At 49.4% G+C, this 22,776-nt stretch overlaps 1 protein-coding gene across 6 annotated transcripts in view; it reads left to right on the top strand.

Moving 5' to 3' along the window:
• The window catches only part of ABLIM1 (actin binding LIM protein 1), a 275,685-nt gene that overhangs the window by 233,066 nt on the left and 19,843 nt on the right, over positions 1-22,776 (top strand). For 5 of the 6 annotated variants that reach the window (XM_084762924.1, XM_084762923.1, XM_084762926.1 and 2 more), the window contains exons 9-12: positions 2,100-2,177; positions 2,776-2,931; positions 8,486-8,521; positions 12,873-13,002. In XM_084762924.1, the coding sequence (XP_084619050.1) occupies positions 2,100-2,177; positions 2,776-2,931; positions 8,486-8,521; positions 12,873-13,002 (400 nt within the window). Of the gene's footprint in view, positions 1-2,099; positions 2,178-2,775; positions 2,932-8,485; positions 8,522-12,872; positions 13,003-15,557; positions 15,678-22,776 lie in introns of all 6 variants that reach the window. The other variant, XM_084762927.1, reaches the window with a different exon arrangement.

Consider the following 22,776-nt stretch of genomic DNA (forward strand, 5'->3'; position numbering starts at 1 on the left):
GAGCATGTCGCCTTCCTACCTCTCCTGCAGCACCCACCCACCCTGGGGAGCTAGGCCGGGGCTCTTGTAGAGTTGTTAAAATAAGAATATATTGAGGGTGGAGGCCCATGACTTTAAACCTAGCACTTGGGAGACTAAGCTAAACAAACTGTAAGTTTGGGGCTATCCTGGGCTACATGGCAAAACACTTTGATTTTGTTTTTTAGACTATTTCTAGTTATCACATGTTTTGTTCTGCTCTTAACTTCAGTGTTCCACATCCTCCATCCCATAGCTGTGTTGATGGGAAATGATTGAACACACCGACCTTAGGATGCAGCCGGGGCTCCTATCCTTGGGTCTGGGGCTTCAGGGGATGATGGCCACATCCTGCCTCTCTCCCTACCTCTGTGGGTTGCACATTCATAGTGAAGTGATGGCATGTGTCACCGATTAGTGCAGATTAGACTGGGACACACTCATCACTGCGTGTGTGTGTGTGTGTGTGTGTGTGTGTGTGTGTGTGTGTGTGTGTGTGAACGACGTGTTACACTGTTACTGTCCTTGTTCTGCTTAAGACATTTCGTTTGGGGTCTGGGGTGATGGCATTGTCTCTAAAGCGCCTTCCTCACACGCATGAGGACTTGAGCTCCGTCCCCAGAGCCAGCATAAGAAAGCCTGCCATGGTGGGACATGCTTGTAATCCAGAGACAGGAGGATTGTTGGGGTGTCTTAGCTGACCACTTGTGCCTAGCTGTGAACTCCAGGCCAATGAGATCCCCTGTCTCAAAGGAGGCTGACAGTGTTCCTGAAGATGGTGTCTGAGGTTGCCCTCTGGCCTTCATATGTGCACATACACATGTGCAATACCACCATACACATGCACACACACACATTCACATGTGTGCCATCATCTTCACATACATGCACACATTCACATGTGCATCACCCCCATACACGTAAACATGAACACATCCTCGTGCACACATGAACACATCCACATGTGCATGACCCCACAAACATGCACACATACATTCATATGTGCACCATCCTCCTCACACACATGAATGCATCCACATGTGCATCACCTACTTTAGCTGCATAGCTTTTACTTTCCAGGAAGTAGCTACACAGACACTTCAAGAGGGCCTTGCATTCTTTATAGAATATTCCCCAACATGCCAACCATAGATAAAAAGCCACTGATCCTAGTTCCTTCTGCTTCTTCCTGCCCCATGCTCAGCCCTCGTCTGTCTCCCCAGGGGCTCTGTGGTTAGGCTTAACCACGTTATAAACCTGAGTATTTGCTCACAACTAAATGACAGCTCACACTTTCCTGCAAGTATGTCTACCTCTGTGCATTGTTCCTCTGACAGAGGGAGATCCAGGGCAGCGTTACAGTGTAAGGAGATTAACAAAGATCTCTTCAGGAATTTATCCATGAAGGAAAAGTTAGGGTTGGCTATGAGAGACAAGAGTGAGCTCAATCATCTGTGGACTGAGGAAGACGTAGGGGCCCTCAGAGGAGGCGAGTTTAAGATTGAAGGACATGAAAGAGCCGACCAAGGAAAGTAGGTGGTGAGAGTGGTCCAGGCAGTAGAGGAGCCAGGATTAAAGCCTTGAGGTGGGGACACAGGCTTGTTCTGTGAGTGAGCGTAGGTAATGAGTGACAAGGTGGGGGAAAGGCCGGGACCTGGATCCCAAGGCCCCAGCAGTTACAATTTTATAAGGAATCAGAATCTTCAGAGGTTTCTCTTTTGCAATAACCCCAGTGCCAAGCGAACGTGAGGCAGGCAGAGGTGCGAACAGGAAGTCCACACATGGGCAGGGCCGTGAGCTGGTGCTGGGCTGGGCATGGAGCTGGGCAGGACTCTGCAGTTTCAACATGCTCTCAGCTCCGAGCCCCAGGTTCCCTAAGGAAGAGGAAGGACCAGGAAAGCCACCTTGGCACTGGCTTTCCAGCCCTGTCCGTCAAGTGTACACCTCCCCTCCTGCACCACACTCAGGCCTTGCCTTTCTTAGCTGCCTGAGTTTCCCAGGAGGCTTGGGTGCCTGGGCCAGTCTGGATTCTGATGGGTGTGGTGAGGCATCTGACAGACCACTTCTTGTTTATCTTGCAGCCCACCAGGACCTCCTCTGAAAGTATTTACTCTAGACCAGGTTCCAGCATCCCCGGCTCCCCGGGCCACACCATCTATGTAAGTATCACTTCCTGAAGAGACATTAGGGGTGTGTGTGTGGAGAGAGTGCGGGGGGGGGGCATGGGGGTAGCAGCCGAGCTTGAGGGATTGGAATAACCAGATAACAGAGTCCAAGAAAGGAAGCTGACACCCACAGAGCTCTCCGATCCTGTTAGAAGGCCCTGATTCCCTTGGTCACTTAGGATCCCAGGAGAATTCAATGTGTGACCATCAGATCAAAATATGGCCCCAGAGTGCAGTCACATGGTACAAGGCTGAAGAGGCTGTCCCACCTAGCATGCATATAGATATTTGGGGATGTTCTACACACTTTTATAATGCTGCTGCAAGTGATTAAATTCTGCCACAAAAATATTGACATGTTTAGTTTATTCAATATGCGGTACTTGTATTTAGCTATCTGCAAGGGTTTGCTGGCGCGTGGTTAATGGGCAAATCAACAGACAGCTTCCTAAAGGGTGTGACGTCACTCAGCAAGGCATTTTGGGTTGTTTTAAGGATCACTTCTTAAACGAAGGAGGTGTGAACAGTACTGGAGATGGTTTCTCAACAAACTGAAGTAGAGAATTAACTCTTCTCTTTTTAACCCTGCCAGGCAAAAGTAGACAATGAAATCCTGGATTACAAGGACTTGGCCGCCATCCCCAAGGTCAAGGCAATCTACGACATTGAGCGTCCAGATCTCATTACGTATGAGCCTTTCTACACCACAGGCTATGAGGACAAGCAGGAGAGACAGAGCCTCGGAGAGGTAACGGCTTCCCAGGGGCCGCAAGCAAATGGCCGTCCATCTGCTCTCTTTTCACTCACCCGGGTAGGGACCACTGTTTGGGACTGAGCTAAATCAGTCCCTCTGAAGAGTCCCTCTGGTGCCTTGAGGTGTTCGCACCCTAACCCCATGACCCTTGTCCTAAATGAGGGTGCAGAGAGAGGTAGGAGGTTGGCCAATCGCAAGTTGAGACACCTGTGAAGGCTGAGATGGGTGTGGGACAGTCGCCATGCTGGGGTCGGGCCTCAGGTCACGTGGAGTTAGGGGAGGGGGGTAATGGGCATCTTGGCCTTGAGATGAGCTGGAAGGACGTGTTCAGGGATCATGCAATAATGAGACCACACCCTTAAATCTTAGTTCAGATTCCGACATCGTAGTGTGGGGGGGGGGCACAATATGGATGACAGGACAGCTGGGGCTCCTAGAATCCATTACTGGCGTTCACCACCTGCTGGTTTTGACTGTCATGTGGCAGCCCCCTGTAGTCCCAGCTTCTCTTCAGGAAAGCAGAGTAGTGACAGACAGCGTCTCACAGGTGTTTGCATGGAGTAAAGAAAGTGAAGCCAGTGAGCAGAGGGGTGGACTTGCACATGCGCCTCATGGCAGGGAGCTCTGCCTGTGGTTATCACTGCTCAGCCAGCCGGCCTGACTCCTGCTGCACCACAGCCTTTCAGCAGTGAGGGGCAGAGGGGGCTCCCTGGCCTGCGCACACCTAGGGTTCGAGGATTCCTGCTGCCACCCCCTCCCCCCATCTTGGTCATTTGACCCTTTCAGTTTATTCTAGCTCCCTCATTATTTTTATTTATTTGTTGGTTGGTTAATTGGTTGGTTTTTTCAAGACAGAGTTTCTCTCTGAAATAGCCCTGGCTGTCCTGGAACTCACAGAGATTCTCCTGCTTAGAGTAAAGGTGTGTGTTATCACACCTAGGGCCTTTATTTATTTTTATGGTTATTACAGCCTGACCTTGGAAGTGTGAACAGATACACGCTTTCCACCGCATGACACACATGCCCCCCCTCCATTTTATTCATTATTGACGTTGGAGTCATCTGTAGCCTGATTGGACTCCGTTCAGAGAGATGGCACCAAGCACTGGACTTAACCCAGCCCTAACGCCAAGGTTAGAGCAGATTGTATCCATAGCATCCCACGTGCCTAGACCTCATGAGATGAGCTTGTGGTACGCACATCACTCTGGCCTTTGGGACATTGAGCACAAGGCTCACGGAAAATCTCGTCCCCCAAAAGCGTGAAAATATGGTGACTGGATTTGATTTGTTCCCAGTTACACACACTGATATTTATTGTTTTATAATGACTTTATATATTCATAATTATATAATACTCCTCTTATTTGCTTATGGCTAATCTGGGTTTTATTCAGAAATATGGCCTGCATTTAGGTCTCCAGGCTGGCAAGGGACATGCATGGCCACATAGTGCCACCTGGTGGTGTAGCTGTTGTACTGCATCTGCAGCCAGTTGATTGGTCTGGGCTGTTAGCTTCTGTTGGTTCTTAGAATTTCACAAGGAAACTTCCTGAACAAAGAACGTAAAGACTGGCCTTCAAGTCGGTCTGTGGTCAGGGATTTTTCTAAAGTTCAATGAGTATGTGCAAAGGCAATTGTTGCGTTTGTTTATTTACTTATTTATTATTTATCATGGCTTTAAGGGTGCATGTGTGCTACGTGCACTCTCATGCATGCCTCTCTTGGGGGCGTGGTGTGTGTGTTGTGTTGTTTTGTTTTTCCACTAGCTCCCTCTGGAGCAGCAAAACACCAAGCAGACATTGGTCTTGGAATTGAAGTTTGGGGCATCTAAAACCTGATTGTGACACCTCCTGACTCAGGACTTTGGGAAGTAAAGTTGTCAGGTTTCCGTAAGGAGTAAGATCATTAGATTAGATCAGTACCTGACACCTGACAAAAGCGAACACCACACCGGTTCTCACCGTCCATTCTCACGTGCTAACCCGGAGCGGTGGCCTATGGCTTTCTTTGTGCCCCTTTGGGACAGAATCAGATACATGACTCCACTCGTGTGGGATGCATGGGTCTTGCGTCTGAACAGACACTACAAGTTATTCTATTATTTATCCCATTACTGTTACACTCATCTTGTAAATCCATGCATTACTTTAAAGACGCAGAATGTAAGGGAGGGGGCTCAGTCGGTGAAGTGTTTGCCACAGAACAGGACTGAGCTTGAGTCTCAGAACCCTCACAACAAAGCCGAGTTCGGCAGCATGTGCCTGTTATCCTGATGCCAGGAGGCGGAGACAGGAGGATTCCTGGGGTTTGCTGACCAGCAATGCAGGTCCAGTGAGAGACCTGTCTCAAAAGAGAAAGCAATCGAAGAAGACACTTGACATTGACCTCTGGCCTACTCACACATGTGTGTGTACACACACACACACACACACACACACACACACACACACACACGAGTTGATGTGACTTTTAGCACATTTGGGAGGTACATGAGTGAGTGCATCAAGGAGCCCACCACTGGCAAGGTTGTGCCTAGCTTCCGCTCCCTAGGGCGCCATCCTTACCCATCAAAGCTTTGAGCCCTGAGGCCCACAAGGAAGCCTGGTGAATAAGATAGCATGTCAGCTTACTAATAACATGGCAGAGGAACAAATCCTAAAAGCAAGAGGCCCTCCACCCCACCCCCTGCTCAGGCAAGCCCTCTGAAATTCTGTTTACAGTTCTAGTCGGAGGCCTTTTGTATTCAGTTGTAAACATTTCATTCACTCCAAAAATAGTCCCTGAGTCCCCAAAATAGCCCTTGACTATGCACCCTTGTCACTGGGAACACACAGTTGTACACAGAGTCAAGCAGGAGCTGGTCAGCAAAGAAGCTGACACACAGAGACATGTTAGGGGGTTAGTGCACTGAGAGAAATTGTGAAGGGGTCACAGGAGGTGTGAAGGAGAGTGTGAAGGGAGTTACAGGAGGTGTGAAGGGGAGTGTGAAGGGAGTTACAGGAGGTGTGAAGGGGAGTGTGAAGGGGGGGGTCACAGGAGGTGTGAAGGGGAATGTGAAGGGGATGTCACAGGAGGTGTGAAGGGGAATGTGAAGGGGATGTCACAGGAGGTGTGAAAGAGTCACAGGAGGTGTGAAGGAGAGCGTGAAGGGGTCACAGAATGTGTGAAGGAGAGTGTGAAGGAGGTGTCACAGGAGGTGTGAAGGAGAGTGTGAAGGGGATCACAGGAGGTGTGAAGGAGAGTGTGAAGGAGGTGTCACAGGAGGTGTGAAGGAGAGTGTGAAGGGGATGTCACAGGAGGTGTTAAGGAGAGTGTGAAGAGGATCACAGGAGGTGTGAAGGAGTCACAGGAGGTGTGAAGGAGAGTGTGAAGGGGTCACAGGATGTGTGAAGGAGAGTGTGAAGGGGTCACAGGAGGTGTTAAGGAGAGTGTGAAGAGGATCACAGGAGGTGTGAAGGAGAGTGTGAAGGGGATGTCACAGGAGGTGTTAAGGAGAGTGTGAAGGGGTCACAGGATGTGTGAAGGAGAGTGTGAAGGGGGTGTCACAGGAGGTGTGAAGGAGAGTGTGAAGGGGATCACAGGAGGTGTGAAGGAGAGTGTGAAGGGGTCACAGGAGGTGTTAAGGAGAGTGTGAAGGGGTCACAGGAGGTGTGAAGGAGAGTGTGAAGGGGTCACAGGATGTGTGAAGGAGAGTGTGAAGGGGTCACAGGAGGTGTTAAGGAGAGTGTGAGGAGGATCACAGGAGGTGTGAAGGAGAGTGTGAAGGGGATGTCACAGGAGGTGTTAAGGAGAGTGTGAAGAGGATCACAGGAGGTATGAAGGAGTCACAGGAGGTGTGAAGGAGAGTGTGAAGGGGTCACAGGATGTGTGAAGGAGAGTGTGAAGGGGGTGTCACAGGAGGTGTGAAGGAGAGTGTGAAGGGGATCACAGGAGGTGTGAAGGAGAGTGTGAAGGGGTCACAGGAGGTGTTAAGGAGAGTGTGAAGGGGTCACAGGAGGTGTGAAGGAGAGTGTGAAGGGGTCACAGGATGTGTGAAGGAGAGTGTGAAGGGGTCACAGGAGGTGTTAAGGAGAGTGTGAAGGGGTCACAGGAGGTGTGAAGGAGAGTGTGAAGGGGTCACAGGAGGTGTGAAGGAGAGTGTGAAGGGGTCACAGGAGGTGTGAAGGAGAGTGTGAAGGGGATCACAGGAGGTGTGAAGGAGAGTGTGAAGGGGTCACAGGAGGTGTTAAGGAGAGTGTGAAGGGGTCACAGGATGTGTGAAGGAGAGTGTGAAGGGGATCACAGGAGGTGTGAAGGAGAGTGTGAAGGGGTCACAGGAGGTGTTAAGGAGAGTGTGAAGGGGTCACAGGATGTGTGAAGGAGAGTGTGAAGGGGTCACAGGAGGTGTTAAGGAGAGTGTGAAGAGGATCACAGGAGGTGTGAAGGAGAGTGTGAAGGGGATGTCACAGGAGGTGTTAAGGAGAGTGTGAAGAGGATCACAGGAGGTATGAAGGAGTCACAGGAGGTGTGAAGGAGAGTGTGAAGGGGTCACAGGATGTGTGAAGGAGAGTGTGAAGGGGGTGTCACAGGAGGTGTGAAGGAGAGTGTGAAGGGGATCACAGGAGGTGTGAAGGAGAGTGTGAAGGGGTCACAGGAGGTGTTAAGGAGAGTGTGAAGGGGTCACAGGAGGTGTGAAGGAGAGTGTGAAGGGGTCACAGGAGGTGTGAAGGAGAGTGTGAAGGGAGTTACAGGAGATGTGAAGGAGAGTGTGAAGGGGTCACAGGATGTGTGAAGGAGAGTGTGAAGGGGATCACAGGAGGTGTGAAGGAGAGTGTGAAGGGGGTGTCACAGGATGTGTGAAGGGGACTGTGAAGATGTCACAGGAGGTGTGAAGGAGAGTGTGAAGGGGGAATCACAGGAAGTTAATGTGGTGAAGGGTAGATGGAAGGGGAGAATCACAGGAAGTATGAAGGAAAGTGTAAAGGAGGTGGCAGTAAGTTAGTGCAATGGAGGAAAGCATGACCAAGGGATCACAGGAAGTGTGAGGTGCGTTTGATCCTAGACTTAACTGGGCCTGAGTGAGCAATGCAGCTGTCTAAAAAGTGCTGTTGCAGAGGAGATAGCAGTGCAAAAGTCCTGGAGTGACCGCTGTTGATGACAGAGGAAACCTGTCAACTCAAAATGACAGGTATTGGAGGGCACGTGGTGTAAGGGTTCATCAAAGATTACCAAACCATCTTACGGCAATTGCTGTGGTTCTGAGTTAGTTAAAAACTTTTTAACAGAATCCCACATTTCCTGAGGTGTCCTAACACACAGTTATATCATATGTAAGGAAAGGCACTCCAATCAGCCCCACAGCGTATACACTGAAGCCATGGTCCTGGGGTAGGGGTATCCCTGAGTCTCCTAGGAACCTTTTTGGGATTTCCCATCAGCCCTCTGTCCACTGAATAAACCAGCAGCAGATGTTGACTTGTGTGTTTGGGGAGATGCTTTCAGCATCCTCAGATCTGGCAGGGAGTTAACCAGGGTGCTGACGTTAAATTCTCTCTTGTTCTTCCAGTCTCCGAGGACTCTGTCTCCTACTCCATCTGCAGAAGTAAGTATCATTTGTCCGGATTCCTGGGTGGGCTGGGAGTGGCTTGGACCTTGTCTGTATTTGCTAAGTACCTATGTACAAATAGAAGAATTGATTGTGACGCTTGTGATAGCACTTTACACATAAGCCAGGACCGTACGTGTTCTCATTAAGGATGAGATGCAACTGATATGATATGGAAAGCTTTGACTGGGGAAATGGAAGGGGACAGGAGTTAGGGCCTGAGTGGGATATGAGGAGAGAGAGACAGTGGGAGAGAGAGACAGTGGGAGAGAGAGAGAGAGAGAGAGAGAGAGAGAGAGAGAGAGAGAGAGAGAGAGAGACACCAAGAGGGAGAGAGAGAGAGAGACCAAGAGGGAGGGGGGGCATCCTTTAGAGAGAGTGTAAGAGAGATGAGGTGGTGGGTTTGTCCCTTTATATCTGGTGCCTCTGGCACACAGCTGGTGGCAGACCACAGATAATGATGTCAGAGGTTGCTAAGCAACCTAGAAGGGTGTCAGATCGGCTAGCAGGCTAGCAGATGGCTTTGTGAACTAACAATATGATAGCTGCACACTTTTAAGGGGGACAAGAGAGTAAAAATGGCGTACACCTCTGGTAGGAACAGTACCAAGCACAAGAAGTACCAATGTCTGCAGGAACTGAAGCCATCGTCCAGTGTGGGTCCCTTGGCCCCTGTCTGTCTGCACTTAGGTGGCACGGACTCTAATGTTAGAATACCTAATGTGACTAGAGGTAGTTACAGTATAGCTGAAGCACTTAGTGGGCAGTCACCGAGCACTTAGTGGGTAGACACTGAGCACTTAGTGGGTAGACACTGAGCACTTAGTGGGTAGTCACCGAGTACTTAATGGGTAGTCAGACACCGATCACTTAGTGGGTAGACACTGAGCACTTAGTGGGTAGACACTGAGCACTTAGTGGATAGTCACCAAGCACTTAGTAGGTAGACACCAAGCACTTAGTGGGTAGACACCTCTTCTGGACCGATCTAAAGCCACACAGCTCGCTGTATTTTCTGGGTTCTTGAGGGGGATTGATTTTGCTTTTTGTTTTTGTTTTTGAAATAGCATTTTATGGAGCCCAAACTGGCCTGAACCCACATTGGCAGAGGAGGATCTTGAGGTTCTGATCCTCCTACCTCCATCGCCTGAGTGCTGGGATTGCAGGTGTATACACCTGTTTTATGCAGTGTTAGGATCAAACCCAGGGCTTCATGCAGGCTTAGGCAAATATTCTACCAACTGGGCTACACCGGAGCCTTGGCGGATACTTTATATCAAACAGGACTCATCACAATGGGGGCTCTTTTTAGTCTGAGATGGAAAGCCATGACATATTTATGTTTTTATGTTTAAGTGTTGATGCTGTCACTGTTCACAGTCCTTTCAAATTCTAACTGGGTTGTGCCAAGCAAAAACCTCATAGTACAGCAAATCCCCGAAGTGGAGAACACAGCTTGTACCCTTCCAGTTGCTCGCTTGCGTCTTTACTAATTTTTATTGTGTCTTTGCACAGTTTGGTGTTTTTTGTTTTGGTGGAGTTTTTTGGGGGAGGGGGTTGGTTTGGGTTTTGGTTTTTCTAGACAGGGTTTCTCTGTGTAGCCTTAGCTGACCTGGACTTTGTACCAGGCTGTCCTGGAACTAAAAGAGATCCCCCTGCCTCTGCGTCCTGAGTGCTGGGATTAGCCGGCTCAGTTGGGTGTTTCCTGGCTTTGGACACAGGTGATATCATGTGGCACTGTTATGTTAGATGAAAGTGGATGTTCTAGTTTCTTCGTTATTCCCCACTTTGGTGAGGACATAATATAAACATTTGCCCTCATGGTACCAGAAAGGTCACATAATTATTTCCTTGGTCTATTTCCTGCGCTGAGAAGTAGTTAATGATCAAGCAAACACCAACTTGTCCTTGAAGAACATCAACTTTACATGCAATCTCAGATACTGTGTGGCTTAGAGGCCAGATGAGAGCTCAGTACTGCAGGGACCTACCTGCTGTATGCCAGCACACAGGACAGGTGGCAGCTGGGACCTTGTTTCACTGTCACCGAGAGGCTGGCAATACGCGGGATTGGCTGCTCTTCTTCACTGGTGGCAGATCAGTTTCCGATACTTTTCTAGTTTCTGTGATAAAATATGCACAAAAATTAGTGGGAGGAGGGAGGGGAGGAGGAGGAGCTGATGACAGTTTGAGGATACAGTCCTTGGAGGTGGGGACATCATGGCTGCAGGAGCAAGACGCAGGAGGTCATGTGACAGCCTCAGTGAGGAAGCAGAGATGAGTGCTGGCGCTCAGCTCCATCTCCTCCCTGCTCAGCCAACGGCACCAGCCCGTAGAATGGCACCACCCACATTCAGGGTGGGTCTTTCCTTCTTCCTAGAAAACTTAAATCTTCCTAAAACACTCTCAAGGGCACACCCGGAGATGTGTTTTCCATGGTGATTCTAAGTTCCATCAAGGTGACATGTGGGAACACAGAAAAGCCTACAATCACAGCGCCAGTGTGTGAGTGTGGGGATCTGATGTGGAGCAGGGACACAGTAACAATCACAGGGCCAGTGTGAGTGTGGGGGTCTGATGTGGGGGACATAGTAACAATCACAGGGCCAGTGTGAGTGTGGGGTCTGATGTGGGGGGGACACACAGTAACAATCACAGGGCCAGTGTGAGTGTGGGGTCTGATGTGGGGGGGACACACAGTAACAATCACAGGGCCAGTGTGAGTGTGGGGTCTGATGTGGGGGACACAGTAACAATCACAGGGCCAGTGTGAGTGTGGGGTCTGATGTGGGGGACATAGTAACAATCACAGCGCCAGTGTGAGTGTGGGGGTCTGATGTGGGGGACACACAGTAACAATCACAGGGCCAGTGTGAGTGTGGGGTCTGATGTGGGGGGGACACACAGTAACAATCACAGGGCCAGTGTGAGTGTGGGGTCTGATGTGGGGGGGACACACAGTAACAATCACAGGGGCCAGTGTGAGTGTGGGGGTCTGATGTGGGGGGGACACAGTAATAATCACAGGGGCCAGTGTGAGTGTGGGGGTCTGATGTGGGGGGGACACAGTAACAATCACAGGGGCCAGTGTGAGTGTGGGGGTCTGATGTGGGGGACACAGTAATAATCACAGGGCCAGTGTGAGTGTGGGGTCTGATGTGGGGGGGCACAGTAATAATCACAGCGCCAGTGTGAGTGTGGGGATCTGATGTGGGGGGGACACAGTAACAATCACAGCACCAGTGTGAGTGTGGGGGTCTGATGTGGGGGACACAGTAATAATCACAGGGGCCAGTGTGAGTGTGGGGATCTGATGTGGGGGGGACACAGTAATAATCACAGGGGCCAGTGTGAGTGTGGGGGTCTGATGTGGGGGGGACACAGTAATAATCACAGGGGCCAGTGTGAGTGTGGGGATCTGATGTGGGGGACACAGTAATAATCACAGGGGCCAGTGTGAGTGTGGGGATCTGATGTGGGGGGGACACAGTAACAATCACAGGGCCAGTGTGAGTGTGGGGATCTGATGTGGGGGGGACACAGTAACAATCACAGGGCCAGTGTGAGTGTGGGGGTCTGATGTGGGGGGGACACAGTAACAATCACAGCGCCAGTGTGAGTGTGGGGTCTGATGTGGGGGGGACACAGTAACAATCACAGCGCCAGTGTGAGTGTGGGGGTCTGATGTGGGGGGGACACAGTAACAATCACAGGGCCAGTGTGAGTGTGGGGATCTGATGTGGGGGACACAGTAACAATCACAGCGCCAGTGTGAGTGTGGGGTCTGATGTGGGGGGGACACAGTAACAATCACAGCGCCAGTGTGAGTGTGGGGGTCTGATGTGGGGGGGCACAGTAACAATCACAGGGCCAGTGTGAGTGTGGGGGTCTGATGTGGGGGGACACACAGTAACAATCACAGCACCAGTGTGAGTGTGGGGATCTGATGTGGGGGGGACACAGTAACAATCACAGCACCAGTGTGAGTGTGGGGATCTGATGTGGGGGACACAGTAATAATCACAGGGCCAGTGTGAGTGTGGGGATCTGATGTGGGGGGGACACAGTAACAATCACAGGGCCAGTGTGAGTGTGGGGATTGTTCTTTTTCTAGCACTATTGGCAATTACAGGTTTTATACCTTAAGTTTTAATAACTACAGTGACTGTTGGTTGTGAGCAGAACACTTAGCCATGGGATAGCCATGCGCGCGTGACTGTTCACTGGCTGTAACCCTGAAAGGTGAGCACAGGCACTCAGAATGGTAATTCCCCAGCTACCTCTGTGCACTGGGTTTTACTTAGTGGGAAGATACTTGGGACTCACACTTGCTCTAACTCGGTTGCAGGGTTGCCAGGATGTTCGGGATCGTGTGATGCACAGGTCCACCAGCCAGGGCTCCATCAACTCCCCCGTGTACAGCCGGCACAGTTACACTCCAACCACGGCACGCTCGCCCCAGCATTTCCACCGACCTGGTAAGGGCCTCTCTTCCCAGGATCTGTCCTACATAATAAATGTGTATCTGTGATTTTCCTTTTCATGCCATTAGTAGCATATTTTAAAAACCTGACTTAAATATTTCTACCCCTCTTGAGGAACAAAATGAAAACTTGTGTCCATCTTTGTTTTGTATTATGTCTTCAAAAATCAATCATTTTTATCACTATGTGTTGTTAAATTACATTTTGACATTGACCTGCTGAGAACAAAGGATACTTATAAACAATTGATAAAAATCTCATTCCTACAAAACTTAAAACAAAGATCTCTGAAAGAAAATATTATGTCTCTCACGCTGGCGGCATCACCTGAAGTCCAGTATTAGCCATTGGTTGGAAAGTTTACAATCCTTGTCCTGGCACACAGTGTTACAGTGAGCGCATGCTCACGGCCCCTCTGGAGCCAGGCTTCGGGGTCCCATTAGGTAACTTCGAGACCACTTCAAACCCCAAGAGCTGAAATCAGACTTGGAAGACCTAAACGTCCTGGGAATGGGGTGGTTACCATGGTGCAGGAGCTGGTGTGCCAGTGGCTACCCTGTGCTACAGATGCTGGTGTGCCAGTGGCTACCCTGTGCTACAGATGCTGGTGTGCCAGTGGCTACCCTGTGCTACAGATGCTGGTGTGCCAGTGGCTACCCTGTGCTACAGATGCTGGTGTGCCAGTGGCTACCCTGTGCTACAGATGCTGGTGTGCCAGTGGCTACCCTGTGCTACAGATGCTGGTGTGCCAGTGGCTACCCTGTGCTACAGATGCTGGTGTGCCAGTGGCTACCCTGTGCTACAGATGCTGGTGTGCCAGTGGCTACCCTGTGCTACAGATGCTGGTGTGCCAGTGGCTACCCTGTGCTACAGATGCTGGTGTGCCAGTGGCTACCCTGTGCTACAGATGCTGGTGTGCCAGTGGCTACCCTGTGCTACAGATGCTGGTGTGCTCTGATCCTTAGAGGTCTCAGCCTCTGTGGCCATAGTGGAGGCCTTGTGTGTGGAGCAGAGGAGTTGGAGCCCCAGCACAGATCCCGACTGCTCTGAGAGACAGAGCTGTGGAGAAGCAGCTAAGAGAGCTGGTGATGCTAAACATCTAGAAAATCCACTTTAAACTTCTTGCTGCTGGCCAGGCTACTGAGAACAAACGTATGCAATACTAACTGATAGATAACTATACAAGAACAAAAACCAACAGGGAAAGATCAGGACACAGCAGGGCTGCGGTTGACCCTCCCTTCAAGGTCATAGGTTTAACACTCCCAGAGCGCTGAAAACTCTTGGATCCCTCATTGGTGGATTGGTTTCTCCGTACACAGCTGGGAATGCAGCTCATGGTAGAATTGTTGCCTAAAGTGTGAGGCCCTGAGGTCACTTATCAGCAACACACATACACACACACACACACACACACACACACACACACACACACACACACACGTGTGTATTTGTGATATTATGTGGAATGACTTTTCAGGACATCCTTTCTCAGTATGTAACTGTAGTCATTTAGTCTGTACCTGGCCGTGAGCTTCTATTTTATCTTTTGCTAATTTGAAATCGTGTTGGTGCTGCTTTGCACATGACACATGCTGAGACCACTAAACCCTGCCCTGACATTGTCAGCATGGCCTGGGGCCACAGGGATGTCGTCCTTTGAAAGACTCCCGTGAGTAGCAAGGGAAGGGCCACTCACCCACAGGTGTTCCTGTAAGAGCCCCTGTCCGTGTTGAGGAGAAGAAAGCTTTCTCTTCAGCCATGGTTTCAACACCACAGCCTCTAGGACTTTCCCCACCTCCTCCTCTGATCTAGCTAGCACACATGTGCGAGATGCCAAGCATTATCAGCGAGATGGCCTGGATGCCTAGAAGTGAAATCAGTCACATTCTTGTGACATCTGTGTAGCCAACTGTCCACCCTGTGAATTCTGGGTGCCGGGTGATACTTTAATTCTCCCAAGTCTGGCTTGAGTTCCGACGGCCCATTCTCCCTCTGAGTGACTGGATTTCTGCCTCCAGAGTCTCGGCCACTGCTAGCATCCTGTGTGACTCTGCCCACCCAGCTAATGCAACAGAGGTTTCTTTATGCCTAAGGAATAGGAAATAAAATGCAGTTTCCGGTGGGATAAGCCTGCAACTTAAAAAGCAAGCCGTGACCCTTACATATAACTCTGTCTCTTCAAGTTTCATGAAGTGATTGTCCTCTGTTTCCAGTGGTGGTTGTTTTGTTGAACACACTTTAAAAGCAGCTGTTGCGTCTCCGTGATGTGCTCGGTCCTGGCACTGTGTAGTTGGCGCTATCATGCCAACATCCCAGAGACCGCTCAGGGATTGACTGTGTCCCCCTGAGCTGGGCTGCAGGTCCTGCCCTTTGCCCTCCGCAGGCAGCTCCACTCCTAACCCTCTTCCCTCCCTCCCTTTTCAGAGTCCTGACTAACGCTCACTTCCTTCCCACCTTGGGCACCTGCCCTGCTCCCGTGTTAATTTCTTTCTTCTTTTCTGTTTCCACCTCGCCCCGCCCCGGTTGGTTGGTTCCCTGGCGCACAGAGCTCTTGTCCCCTGGTGTGCACAGGTGGTCCCCCCTGCACACCAGCAGTTTCAGCTCCACCCACAGCGACTCCCGTCCCAACCCCCCCTTCCGACACCACTTCCTCCCCCATGTCAAAGGTAAGGAGGCAGGCCTCTCCCCGGCAAGGCTAATAAGGCGCATCTCCAAGAGTTAGAGCCCGCCAGCTTCTGGCCCATCAGCATGCCTGCGTGTGTACTCACTGCCCCTAACTGCGGCCTTAGAACTGGCACGGCATCTCACATTCCAAGAGATGCCTTGTTTCCAAGAGCTCTGTACAACGCAATGGGATGTGGACTTAGGAACTAAGATCTATCTCCTAACGATTGAAAAAAATATATATATATATTATTATTTTGTCTTTGTATGCATCCATGGCAAAATATAATATATACGAGGATGTTTTCTTGGGTTCCATTTGTGATGTGTTCATGCAAAACACAACATTATCAAGTAATGTAATGAGAAGCTGTCCTCACAGTGATACGCATCAAACTACATGGAGATGTGTGGATAGCGTAGCCTCCCCCTCCCTCCCCCCCCTCTCTCTCTGTCTCTCTCTCTTCCTGTACTTTGCTTTTGATTTGTCCTGATGGCTATACAATGGATAAACAAGGCTCTGCCTCCGGTTTCCTCTTCCCTGCCTGGCATCTCTCCCTGGCTGGTCGCTTTCCTGGCTGCGTATGCTGCTGCAGCACCCTCTTTCCAGGACTCTCCACCCTCAGGAGCTGGGAGCCCATGGCAGCCTGAGTGAAGGATTCCCCAGGGGGTTGCTAACTGGTTGTGTCGTCTTGCCTTGAGCCGCAGGAGCAGAAGGAAATAGTGGGAGGAGGGAAGGCGAGGGCAGAGTGGTCATCAGGGTCCTAGGTCCTGTGCGTCTGCATGTGCAGCTGCTGGGTGGATGGAGTGTCTTCTCCAGCTCAGTCTGCCCAGGCCTCTGTCTCTTAGCTTACTTGGACTCCTGGCATATAGATATGCTAGGAACTGTGTGTGTAATTATCTCACACATTTGCTACCTCAGCATTTTCCATGCTTTGAAAATAATATGGCTTAGAAGGATGGCTCAGTGGTTAGGCCTGTTTTCTGCTCTTGCAGAGGACCTGGGTTAAGTGCCCAGCACTCATATGGCAGCTCACAACCAGTTCTAGAGCACTCTAGTGCCCCCCTCTGGTCTCTCCAGGTACTGCATGCACATAGTGCAAATATATACATGCAGGCAAACACTCATACATATAAAAATAAGTTGCTTTTTTTCCTAAAGAAGATACTATGACTGACATGTGATGGAGCTAGATATCATTTACCATTAGCAAAGCTTCTGGGGGTAGGCACAGCACATTCCAGAAGTCTTGGCTGGCTATTTAAGATCATTATTGAAGCCAGGCGTGGTGGCGCATGCCTTTAATCCCAGCACTCAGGAGGTAGAGGCAGGCGGATCTCTGTGAGTTCGAGGCCAACCTGGTCTACTAAGTGAGTCCAGGACAGCCAAGGCTACACAGAGAAACCCTGTCTCGGGAAAAAAACAATCATCATTACTGATAATTAGTATGGGGAGTATTTTTGTATCTGAATGTCAAAATGATATATTTTAGAATTTTTATATAACCATAAAAAAATTATTGAGATTCTGGGTGTGGTGGCACATGCCTTTAATCCCAGCACTCAGGAGGCAGAGGCAGGCGGATCACTGTGAGTTCGAGGCCAGCCTGGTCTACAAATAGAGTCCAGGGCAGCCAAGGCTACACAGAGAAACTCTGTCTCCAAAAACCAAAAACCAACCAAACAACCAAAACCAAGAAAATGCCTCGGCTGCACATTTTAGCGAGAGCATCATAGGCAGCTTTTGACCCGATCAAGGTAGTGGTTCGCATTTCGACCGTTTAAGTAGTATAGCCTGCCCTGTCTGATTATGATGTGTTTGGTCTTTCAGAAAAAGGCCATTTTTGTTAAATAGGCCCTTTAGCATCATACAACATGTGTAAAAATAGCACAACACGTTGGGGACTATCAGCAACACACCTTGGCTCTGGGACACTCAAATCTTGGATTTAAATACCGTCTCTGTCACCTGCTGGCTACATGACCTTGAGTTGTTTGCTCATCCTTTAGAACACCATCTCACTTATGAGTTATAAGGGCTGGGACTCTCTCTTAGGTCATGGGACATATGAGGTGACGTGTCCTATTGATGACACATTCGTCAGCATGTGCACTCTAAGTACGCTTGTGTAGCTCAGGCTAGCTCAGGCTAGCTTCTGACTCCCCATAGAGAAGTAAATGACCTTGAACGCCTGATGCTCCTGCCTCCCTGCTCCTAGGTGCAAGGGTCACAGTGGTACCTCTACACAGTTTGTGTGATGTGATGATACTGGGGCATCAAGCCCTGGGCGTGTGTGTCCTCGACCAACGTCCTACGGATCTTAAAGCATCTTTTACTGATGTCATCCCATGCCCTCTTCAGAGCATCTCTGTTTTGTAGGCTGAGTCAGGAGCAGGGCTCCTGGTAAAAGAGCTGGCTGACGGCAGAAGCTGGACCACATTGTGGGCCTCTTGCATCCAGAGGCCCTTCTCAGTTTGGGTGTACTCGCTTTGGGATAAATCTCCGTGCAAAATTTTATTTTCTGCCTCATTTTAACCAGAAAAGTGCAATCTCATTAAGGCTAATACAAAGATTCATTTCAGTCATCTAAACAATAAAATCACAAAATTTTTGCTTTCCAGTAGAAACATCAAGTAGTTACAGCCTGGGTGTCAAAATGCAAAATACATTCTTTCTGTTTGATTCTGAACTTGACACTTCAAATGTAGTTAAACATCATGGGTTTAAATTATTTTAAAATATCAGTTTATCAAGAGGGATTAGTATGACCTTGACTTTATACTTAAAAACATTTAATGATCTCTTTCATTTTTTATTAAATATATGCTTTATTTTACTTATAGAGAGTCACCTTTTTTAGATTTTATATAGAAGAGTGCTCTATCTTCATGTATACCTGCATGCCAGGAGAGGGCATAAGATCTTAGTTAGGTGGTTGTGAGCCACCATGTGGGTGCTGGGAATTGAACTCAAGACCTCTAGAAGAGCAGACAGTGCTCTTAACCACTGAGCCATTTCTCTAGCCCTGGAGTTATCTTTATAGTTCATATATAAAACATAACAGACATAGTAATTTACTCTCAGTTGGTTTTTTTGTTGTTGTTTTTTAATTTTTTATATTTTCCAAATTTTAGGTCTTTTTTAAAAAGATTTATTAATTTATTTCATGTACATGAGTGCTTTACACCTGCACACCAGAAGAGGGCACCAGATCTCAGTATAGATGGTTGTGAGCCACTATGTGGCTGCTGGGAATTGAACTCTTAACCTCTGAGCCGTCTCTCCAGCCCACTTCTCAATTATTTTGAAAAGCTTGTTCCCATTTACATGGAAAACCTTTCCAGCCTTTGAGGGCTTCAGAATGGAGGAGACGTGGTTGTTTGAGGACTACACGAGAGATGTCTTTCAGATAGGATGTTGTGTTGCGGCGACTCGTTTTCTTTCTTGAGACAGGGCCTCACTCAGCAGCCCAAGCTGGCCTGGAGCCCATTATGTAGCCCAGGCTAGCCTCAGCCTCCTCTGGGCCGGGGTTGCAGGCTATAAGCTACCGTGCCTGGCTTTGTGTCACTTTTGGTCTTGGAGCATAACTGGCTCTCACAGAGGAGTTATGTGACAGGGAGCACGATGCACAGGAGGGTGACCTTCCCGGGAGTGCATAGTAGAAACAGAATGGCCCTTGTCGCTCTGTCACTGAGAGGCAAGCCTTCCTGGTCCTCCTTGCTGATGCCTGCAGCCCAAGGCCTGCAGTTCACTGGGCTGAAGACATCTGCACGGAACTCCGTGTTCTATAACAGTGGCCATTGTGCTCTGACAGGTGCTAGTTTTCACGTGCTCTCCAGCCTTGCAGACCTCTCTGCATTGGAAAGTCCTGGCTGGACCACTCAGGCAGCCTCATGCCTAGAGACCTGCAGAAGGCTGGGCTTTGTGTGTTGTGTTTCTTCTCTTCTGTCCCCTTTGAAGAATTCCCCAACATCACGTCCCGTGGTCAGGAAATGAAAATGTAGCTGTGGGCTGAAAGGCCACATAGATCGAGGCCCATTGTAAGGACTCTTTCTTGTCATGCCCAATGGCATAAATAGTTCTCAACCTGTGGGTTTTCGGGGGTCGAATGACTCTTTCACAGAGGTCACCTAGGACCCTCAGAAAACACAGATATTTACATTATTGATTCATAACAGTAGCAAAATGACAGTTATGAAGTAGCAATAAAAATATTTTTATGTTGAGGGAGTCACCACAACATGAGGAGCTGTACGAAGGGGTCGCAGCGTCAGGACGGTTGAGAACCACTGCCGTACGTTGTACCACTAGAAGACAATTAGACGGAGTTAGAGGAGATCATCCTGCACGAGGTGACCCGTTCGAATGCTCAGCAGTGCCTGAAAATGATCTCATCGTTACTGATGGTTTAGACCCGAAGAGGCAATCATGAAATTCTGTCATAAAAATCTAGAGGCTTCTAGCGCTGAGCTGTACCCCAGATATAGGTGTGGATTAGAGTACCATGAAATCCAGGTAGCACCCCAGCAGACTTGCTCATCGCCAAGGCTGGTGGCACCAGGAAGGAGAATGGAATGGAGGAAAATTCCTGAATCAGGCACAATGAGGGGCCTGTGAGCGACAGTCTCCCCAAGACCAGCAGTTGCGTTTATGAGGCCGGCGAGAAGATGCAAAGAGTTAAGGTCGAGAGAGATCAGTGTGGTAGCTTCTCTCTGGCATAACTGAGATCACTGAAAGCCAGACAGGTGGACGGTGATGACGGCAGCTGTGCCTTCCCCTAGCGCATGCGCTTAGCTTGTGCAAGTGCTAAGCAGAGCAGACACTGTCTTGCAGCCGCCGTTGGTTTGTTCCACCCAGGGTAGAATTTTTTTTCCCCGTTTTATAGTTCATGTGCATTGGTGTTTTGCCTGCACATGTATCTCTGTGAGGGTGTCAGACCCCCTGGAACTGGACGTACAGACAGTTGTCAGTTGCCACGTGGGTGCCAGGAATGGAGCACAGGTCCTTTTGAAGAGCATCCAGAGCTGTTCACCACTGAGCCATCTCCACAGCCCAGGATTTGTGTAATTTTGAGTGCCTATATTAGAAAAGAGACTTTTATATTTTTATTAAACCTTTTGTCTTTCTTTAAAAAGACCCCTAATTAAAAAATACTTCCAATAGTTTGTTTGTTTTTTGTTTTTGGTAGTTCAGGGGCTCATAATCCACCAGAAAGTCTATTCCCTCACTGAACCACTGTGGTGTGTGAGTTACTGTGAATTCTCATGTCTCACGGGTTGGGAGTCCCAGCTCTGGTAACCCAACAGGCCAGGCTTGGCCTCCCATCCTAGTGCCAGTTAAAGGGTGTGTGATGACGAGAGCAGAGAGGAGATTTAATGAACACACTGGGAAAAGCAAGACAAGATTTCCAGCAACCTCCAAGTGCACCTTTGTAGTTACCAGTAAAGCTTTGGGTTAAAGCGGAGGAGGAACAGGGCAAAGAGAAGGAGCATACAGAAAGTCCCTAAGCCCTGGTCACATGACTCAGCAAATAAAATGTATGCCTTGCAATCCTAGGGACCTAAGTTCAGAGCTCGGGCACTGTGTAAATGCCAGGCGTCATGATGCATGCCAGTAACCCCAGCACAAGGTTGGCAGAGACCGGCAGATCCTTGGGTCTCACTGGCCGGCCAGCCTAGCCGAAGGGCGAGGTTTCAATTCATTGGGGTACTCTGCATCTGCATCTAAAAACTAAGGTGGACTGCAATAGAAGAAGGTGCCCCCCCAAAGTTGACCTTGAACGCTTACATTCACACCCATGGCTGACACTTTACCTGTACACATATGCACACACACACACACACACACACACACACACACACACACACACACACACACACACAGTGTCATGATCAAATATTATCCACTCTCAGCCTCAGTTCTACAGGAAGGTACGGGTCAGTTTGTTAGTTGCTGTTTTCACCCTCGGGTGGTGTTCCCTGTGGTATGATCCACTCTAGGGTGTAGCTTTTGTATCATAGATAATTGTTCTCATCTTGGGGACCATCTGTCCTGTGAGGATTCATTGTCCCTAGTCAGAAAGTCAGCTTAAGATGGCGACTTGTCTCTGTGCCTGCAACCTTGGTGGGGATGAGTTAGGCGGCGTAGGCAGACACTCCTTAGTGATGGCGTGGCCTCAGCAGGAGTCCGGCACAGGGCAAAAGGCATGGACGCAGACTGAAACTGGCTTCCGTCCTGCTCTTTGTTGCTTTGAAGGCTCAAGTGAGGAGTTGATGCCTTCTAGAAACCACTCTAGCTGGTGTTTTAGACAGTCCTGTGGGGAAATGCAGATGAGCATAGAATCAAATCTACCCCCAAGACTGGCTTCTGCTACCAGCAGGTTGTATTTTGCTTTTTAATAATTTAGAAAGCCTGCTGTTGTTGAGGACGCACAAGCAAGTCATCAGCAACAATGGCACAAGTGGTGACAGCCCCAGAACCTTCTAGGTTTCTTGCGCTGTGTGACAGCGGGGGGGGGGGGGGGGGGGGTCCTGTTGACACAAAGCTTTCATCCTTGGACCTGTTTCCTGCCTTCTGCTGGCAGCCTTCAGCTCCAGCGGCATGTGCTGATTCTCCCTGTGTGTGGAACACTGCTTAATCAGCATCAAGATGGGCTTCCCGGATGCTCATCTGACCAAACGCATGAAAACCCTCTCCTGAGCTTTGATGCTCCACAAGGACTCCAGGGTTACACGTGGCCCACAGGCAGGGAACCACGCCGTGGCTCAGAACCCACAGTGACCAGGTCTCACGATGCCCAGGCTCCACGTTAAAGCGTGGGACTTGCCTATGCCTTCTTTGGAGAAAACTTAAGAACGCTCACTTGTTCAGCCTGTGGCGGTTTATGACACTTGCAGGGTTAGAGGATTGTTCTGGAGTGAGCGCTTTAAGTTGGAACATGAACTAGAATGGAAGAGATGGTGGCTGAGCAACGTGATGGCCGATCCCACCGCAGGGGTCGGGAGGGGAGGCCAGGGGATTGCTACATTAGGTCAGGAGCAGTTTTAGAAGTAGTAAGTTGGTGCACATCAGTCATTCACACACACACACACACACACACA

Source organism: Acomys minous, assembly GCF_964271855.1.
Source record: "Acomys minous genome assembly, chromosome: 2".
Taxonomy (NCBI): Eukaryota; Metazoa; Chordata; class Mammalia; order Rodentia; family Muridae; genus Acomys; species Acomys minous.